General features: G+C 53.2%; 2 protein-coding genes across 2 annotated transcripts; both read left to right on the top strand.

Moving 5' to 3' along the window:
• Positions 1-684: 684 nt before the first annotated feature.
• Positions 685-2,488, top strand: LOC142919861 (protein Wnt-5b-like). Its single transcript, XM_076062529.1, has 2 exons — positions 685-1,290; positions 2,055-2,488. The coding sequence occupies exons 1-2, from the start codon at positions 1,167-1,169 to the stop codon at positions 2,396-2,398; spliced, it is 468 nt and encodes a 155-aa protein (XP_075918644.1). The 5' UTR covers positions 685-1,166; the 3' UTR covers positions 2,399-2,488.
• Positions 2,489-3,329: 841 nt separating this feature from the next.
• On the top strand, positions 3,330-7,030 carry LOC142919883 (protein Wnt-5(I)-like). The gene is made up of 3 exons (XM_076062561.1): positions 3,330-3,476; positions 4,734-5,043; positions 6,400-7,030. The coding sequence occupies exons 1-3, from the start codon at positions 3,330-3,332 to the stop codon at positions 6,492-6,494; spliced, it is 552 nt and encodes a 183-aa protein (XP_075918676.1). The 3' UTR covers positions 6,495-7,030.
• Positions 7,031-7,240: the final 210 nt, after the last annotated feature.

The following is a 7,240-nucleotide window of genomic DNA, read 5'->3' as shown; positions in this document are numbered from 1 at the left end:
GAGTGTTTGCCTACTGCTGTAAGTGTCAGCGTGATGATCGCCAGGTCGCCGCTGAGGAAAGAGCCACTTGGCTCGGCCGGGGTCTTGCGCGCTAAAAGACAATCGCTTGTTTCCCATCCTGCGCCCATGTAGCATCCTCCTCCGGCGTGCGGCACGCACACGCACAGTCGGAGACGATGCAGTCGCAGGAGGCACCGTCTCTTATTTCCGTTACACCAACTCCGGCCTCTCTCTCTCTCTCGACCACGCTGCCGTACAGCCGCGGCCCAGACACGACCCTGAACCGCGTTGCGTCGACCGAGACGACCAACCGCTGTCCGGCCGCACAATTACCGGTGAAGGCGACAATGAGAAGAAGAGTCCATTCCCAGTACCGGCAGCCCGGAGCGCTCTCACCGCTGCTTTTATATTGCCCCTTGCCCCGCCCTGGCCCCGTCCCTGGCCTCACCTCCCTTCTCAAACCAACCAGAGGGTTCCAGGGGCCTCCCTCCCTGTGAGGTCTTCCATGACCCTTGCCCCGGTTCCTCCGCCCTGCCGGCACGCAGCGGCTGTGTGTAGACTCTCGACGGCGTGAGTGCACTCGCTGTCCACAGTAGTTGCCGCCGCTGGACAGCGGTCGGCGCTGTGTCACTACACAACTTCAGAGAAGAATAACTCGTGTGTGTGTGTGTACATCGCGTAATATTCAAATTTACAAACCTGTAGAAATTCCACAGATATTTGCTCTATTTAACTTTTTATCATGTAGCACTTTTTCAGGAGAGGCCTGGCTATCGCACTTTATAGCTCAAGCAAGTGGCCGATATCATCATCACGTGGTAATTTATAGCAGCAGCCAAATCACTCCAAACGCGTAGAGACGTTGATTCTAAAACCAGAGGGACCTGGAGATAAATCCACGCAACCACGGGGAGAGACATGCAAACTCAAAACGTACATGCAGCAGCAGGCATTTTTAAGGGGTTGGGATCGAACCCACAACTGCCTGCATACCAGGCGAGGTAGTCAACATCCCCCGTCCACCGTGACTTCCGCCCCCATCCCTCTGCAGGTCGCTCACACTGTGGGCCCCCAACTTTGACCCCTCCGAGTATCGGCCGCTGTGCATTTGGGTGCCGGGGCTGTCCCCCGCACAGCGCAGAATATGCCTGCGGCACCGGGACCACATGGCGCACGTGGCCGAGGGCGTCCACCTGGCGCTGTCCGAGTGCCGGCACCAGTTCCAGGGCAAACAGTGGAACTGCACCGTGCCTGGCGCGGAGGACACGCTGGACCCCGTGGCCAAGTCGGGTGAGGGGTCAGAGCGAGCCCGCCACATCCACTCGCACTTAAGGTCCCCGACCGGTTCCCCGAGACACGCACACAGAAGCTTTTTTGGGGGGGGGAAAGGGGGGGGTCGCCCACCTCCCTCCCCTACGCGACTCTGCTTCGGAGTTCCCGCGTTCCTCCTCCAGGGGTTTCCCCCTCCCCTACGCGACTCTGCTTCGCAGAGTTCCCGTCCTCGGGCAGCGGGAGATGTCCACGGGCGGCCCAAGTGGCCGCCCCGTTAACCCGATGACAACCGCCTTCGCTCTGGGCCAGTGCCAGGCTGCGGCTCGCTCGCTTCACTGCTCTTGACGCTCCTGGCACGCCTCTTGGGGGTCCCGGACGTCCCACCGGCCCTGGTTCGCTCCCCAGGTCGGCCGCTATAAACGCAGCAATCGTAATACCCGTCACCTGATCGTTTCCCTGTCCCGAGATCTATTCCGCGGAGTTGGAGACGGCGTTCGGCTCCTACCCGCGGCGACGATCCCCCTGGTCCCCACTCGTGTCGGTCCTTGAGGGTGGGAGCTCTCCCCAGCCGCTCGTGCTGCTGCCGCTTCTGAGCTGCGCGCCCCCACGCCACCGATTCGGGGGCTCTCCTTTCGCAGGGCCGCGGAGCCCATTGTTCGGTCCCCCGGGCAAATCCCGTGAGAGGGGTCTGTCTCTAAATAGGCGACGTTTTCCCTACCACCTGCTTGGCGTGTTCTCCCCCAAAACCCCTTCCCACACCGGTCTGGCCGCACCGTCTCCAGCTGACGGGGCGGGCTTCACGCACGACGCCCCCCCGGGAGTCTCCCCAGGCTCGCGCGAGGCCGCGTTCGTCTCCGCCGTCACCGCCGCCGGAGTGGCCCACGCGGTGGCGCGCGCCTGCCGCCAGGGGGCCCTGCAGGGCAGTTGTTCCTGGGTCGTTCCCCACACCATGAAGCTACCGCCGGGTGCTCGGCGGGGCGGCTCCGGAGACGACGTCGAATACGGATACCAATTCGCCAAGTGGTTCGTGGATGCGGGCGATCGCAATCGTGGCAGCGGGCAAGGAGGGGAGTCTTTGGCGATGAATTTGCACAACAACGAGGCCGGCCGGCTAGTGAGTGGGTGAACGGGTGGGTTGTGCATGTGTGTGTATTGTCATTAAAAAAACAAATGTAATGGAAAAAAGTTATTTTATGCGATCAATGCAAATTAGGTTCGGCTTCGTCGGCTCGGGTTGTATTACCAATCGTGATTGATGCAATGATTCTCGCTTTAACTTTCACCGGTTATATTCTTGGTTCTTTCGGTAAAGTCACGTAGAAGGGAAACAATAAAATAATAAAAAATAAAAATATGAACATTAAAATTCTCATGATGTTTCGACTGCAACACAAACAATCATCAAAATTTGAAGAAAAAAAACACTACTTTTTTCAAATTTTCTTGCTTTGGTTTCCACACCTGATGATTGCTTGTGTTGCAGTCGAAACGTCGTGAGAATTTTATTGGTTAATATATTTATTTATTATTTTATTGTTTCCCTTCTACGTGACTTTACCGAAAGAACCAAGAATATGAATCCCTGCAATCACGAAAGCTTTAAATCAAAATTTTACCGGTTTATGTTTCAAGTACAATAACGTCTGGTCGCAGAATACAGTTCTTACATTTAAGATTATTGTTATGCATGAATCTTGATTTGAAGCTTTCGCGACTGCAGGAATCCACACCCCTTTGGGTTCTTTCGGTAAAGTCGTCAGGGAGGTAGAAAAAATAAAACGTCCACGCCGTTTTGATCGCAACACCACAAAGCGGTCGTCTTTAGGGCGAAAAAAAGATAACCCAGCAGTTGAACTGCTGGAGCAGCGAGAGAGCCGTTACACACAGCAAGAGGTGATGTTTGTGGCGAAGGGCATGCTGGGTCTGAGCTGGAAAGGAATTCCATCCCCGGACGCAGGCACAGGTGCCGTCGTGACGTCCCGCCACTTGTTAGCGAACGGCAGTTGGTAGTGGCGATTATGATGGTGGCGGTGAGTGTGGTGGTGGTGGTGACGATGATGACGGTGGTGGTGGTGGTGGTGCTGCAGGCGGTGTACAATCTGGCGTACATGGGCTGCAAGTGCCACGTGTTATTTGGCACCTGCATGCTGAAAATCTGCTGGCAGCAGCTCGCCGACTTTCGCAGCGTTGGGAACTTTCTGAAGGTGAGCTCACGGCTGCAGGTGATGAGACTGCACCCAGAGGAGGTGAGTGTGGGGTGGGAGTGACGAGGATGAAGCCTTCTAGATTTGAAGTTTCATGACCGCAAGGATCTTTCGGTAAAGTCAAGAAAATAAAAAAATAAAAATATTTAAAAAATCACGACGTTTCGATTGCAACACAGGCAATCGTCATCAGGTGTGACAACCACAGCAAGAAATTTTACTGAAGTGGGAAAGAAGCCAGAGTCAAGGGGTTTATACTGGGCATGGTGGGGGTGGGGGAACCATCACGTTACCATACATAGCAGGCGTTACCAAAAACATTTCCAAAATCTTAAAAACAAGCACAAGATCCAGGTCCGATTCAGTACAGCACACAATCCCTGATCTAATCCCATCTGTGAAGGATGTCATTCCTGACATGCAATACCCTGGAGTTTACAAACTGAGTTGCATTTGTTTCGATTGTTACATTGGGGAAAGGAAATGTCATGTCTCAGACTGTATCCGCGAGATTTGAAACACGGCAGGACTAACTCTTCCGCCGTGGCTGATCACTGCTACAACGCCGTGGGCTCCCATGATATTGTTTTATCCGAGACCAAAGTGCTCTGCAAGCCGTCTGGCTACCATCAAAGATTTGTTCATGAAGCCATCCAGATATACAAACACAGACATAACTTCAACCCAGAGGACAGATACAAACTGAGCAATCATTAAAATGTGTTATTAACCAAGTAAAATTTAACAGTTCATAGTTTTTCCCTCTTATTTACCGGATACTAGTTTATTTTACAGAGTTAATTACATCGTCAGCGCTTGGCAGTGCGGCTATTTTGTTGCGAGTGCCACCATCCGTGTTGGCGGCAATCATTGTAGATGCGTGGCTCTCTCCCCACTGGCCCCTTCTCCCGCACCTACAGCCCCGCCCACTCCCCCCCCCCCCCCTACCATGGCCAGTATAAACCCCTTGACTCCGGTTTCTCTCCCACTTCAGTAAAATGTTCTTGCTGTGGTTGTCACACCTGATGATGATTGCTTGTGTTGCAATCGAAAAGTCGTGATTACATTTTATTTATCTTTTATTTTCTTTACCTACGTGACTTTACCGAAAGAACCAAGAGTGAGGATGAATCCATAGGAGGGTTACAGACGGGGTGGGGTTGGGGGAGGGGGGGGGTCCCTCACAGCTAAGGGAGCTCCCCGCATTCACTCAACAACCACCACATCCCCTGATGACGACGATGATGGTTGCCGCAGGAAAAGTACGAAAGAAGTTCCGCCGTGCAGCTGGTGAGCCACAACGGTGGGGGTGGTGCCGGAGGCGCCAACGGCAGCAGGGGCGGCGCCGCCCGCTGGCCCCGCCGGCGTCTGGAGGCGGTGAACGAGCGGTTGACGGCGCCCACGGTGAGCGACCTGGTTCACGTGAACGCCAGCCCGGAGTATTGCGAGCGCGACGAGACTGACGGCGTCCCCGGCACGGTGGGGCCGCAGTGCAGCGTCACCTCGGAGGGGGCCACCGAGGGACGCTGTGTCACGTGCTGTGACAGAGGATACGACACCTCTCAAGGTGCGCACATCACCCCACCCACCCCCCCTCCCCTCCCCGAAAATAAACTAAAACTATTCATTAAAAAGCGGCAACTATTTCATATTACACAAAATCCGTGATCTAATCCCATCTGTGAAGGATGTCATTCCTGACCTGCAATACCCTGGAGTCTACAGACGAAGTTGCACATGTGGTAATTGTTACGTTGGGTAAACGAAACGTCACGTCTCTGACCAGATCCGCGAGCACAAGGCAGATCTGAAACGCTCCAAACATACAGCAGCGGTCATTGTCAGAGTTGGGATTGAACCCACGACCCCTGCATATCAGGCGAGATAGTTAACATCTACTAGCCACCGTGATGATGATGAGACGCAGACTCCAAATATGCAGCAGCAGGGGCCGGCATCGAACCCACAACCTCTGCTGTCTCTCTCTCTACATGTGTGTCACATTTCAGTGAAAGGACATTTTCTGAATTTTTCTAATCTGGTATCGAGCAAAAATGTACAACTCAAATGTAGCAGCATTTATCGTTGAAATTACGGACGGCCGAAACACGGAATTGGGAGCCCGCGATCTGAAACGGAGTCAGCCATTTTGATTCCGCTCAGCCACTCGGCTTTCCACAAATAAACCACGGTAAAAAAAAATGATCTCGTCCAGGAGCGTGAACTGTTGGAACAAACTCCGGTCATCTTGGTAGCAGCGGCTTTTTGGCTCGGCCATCGAACAAAGGCGGTGGTCACTGCATCATTGCGCAGCGCTCTCGGATGTGCTTCTGCGGCCGTCTGGAATGCTCTTCCGATATTAGAAAGTGCTTAGATTTAAAGCTCTTCTTTAGAAGCACTTTTAGTGTTTGCCCTTCCCCCGCACCTCCTGAGCATGGTTAGCTACGTACGGTGTGAAGAAGTTCAGCATGCACACTATACACTGCAATGCACGACTACACTATACATCACACACTATACACTACGCTGCATGCTACACTATACAACTATACACCACTCTACACTATTCTACACTACTGTAATGTCCCTCGGAAAACTTGCCTTCATTCTTTTTTATTAGGGCGCATCGTGCAGATAACATACTTTCATATCCTACGGTACTTCGCTATGACCAGCATATACAGCGCTTGGGCTAGGATAGAAACAAAAACTTGGGCTAGGATAGAAACAAAAACTTGGGCTAGGATAGAAACAAAAACTTGGGCTAGGACAGCGACCCAAGCAACTCCGGCACGGAGACGGCGGCGTCAACGGTGATCGCAAGATTGCGATGAAAAAAATCTCGCGGTCAAAACGACGACGGTTCTCGCGTTCGTTTCGCACTCTCGCCCCGCGCTGTCCCCCCCCCCCCCCCCCCCCCCAGTCACGGTGGAGAAGCAATGCGGATGCAAGGAACAACTCCACTGGAACGTCGATTGCAAGCTGTGCCCATGGACCGATCAATTTTTGTGCAAGTAGCCTCAAGCCGCAGCCTAGGGGTGGCCTCGGCTGAAATCGGACTCCATCTGGTTTCAGCCCCGGGTCCTGCGGGTGTTTGATGACCCCCACGAAGTTTGTTTGGGGCACCACGGCATCCAGCATGCCCATCGCTACGAGCCGCGTTACACTATACATTACACTACTACAAACGCTACACGTTGATACGCTACACTTCACTACCCTGCTATACACTTGTCAACATCCGCATGTGGTGAATTTCCACAATGCAGAAGCACCGTTGTTTTTGACCGTCACCACTTGAATGCGGTTAGTGACTAAGTGGCTTTGTTGTTCCTTTTTACTCCGTTCTTGTTAACGCCGCGTTTTGCCAAATGTTAGAAACATTCACTCGGCACACTGAGGATTCACAGTGCGGTTCGGTGACCCCTACAAAGTTGTTTAGGGAGCCGCCCCTGCAGCATCCGTCATACCCTTCACTGAGCCGCGTTGCACTGTATACACTTCACGCTACACTTGTAGACAACCTTGCCTATTAAAGTAATTTTCTGTGTGTCTATCTGTGTGTGTGTGGACGTCAGGGATGCGTTCCTGAGTATCGAAACGGCGTTATACCGAAGCGATTGATAGTGTGATGGTGGTGGTGGTAGTGGTAGTAGTAGGTGGTGGTGGTGGTAGTGGTGGTAGTAGTAAGTGGTGATGGTGGTAGTAGGTGGTGGTGGTGGAGGCGAAGGGGCTGAGAGGCGATGGATAACGAGAGAGGACGA

The sequence above is a fragment of the Petromyzon marinus genome, unplaced genomic scaffold (genome assembly GCF_048934315.1).
Source record: "Petromyzon marinus isolate PM22_M1 ecotype Great Lakes invasive population unplaced genomic scaffold, UKy_Petmar_22M1.pri1.0 PM_G_Scaffold_65, whole genome shotgun sequence".
Lineage (NCBI taxonomy): Eukaryota > Metazoa > Chordata > Hyperoartia > Petromyzontiformes > Petromyzontidae > Petromyzon > Petromyzon marinus.
Note: the sequence above shows the minus strand (reverse complement) of the source record. Positions and strands in the feature narration are given on the sequence as shown.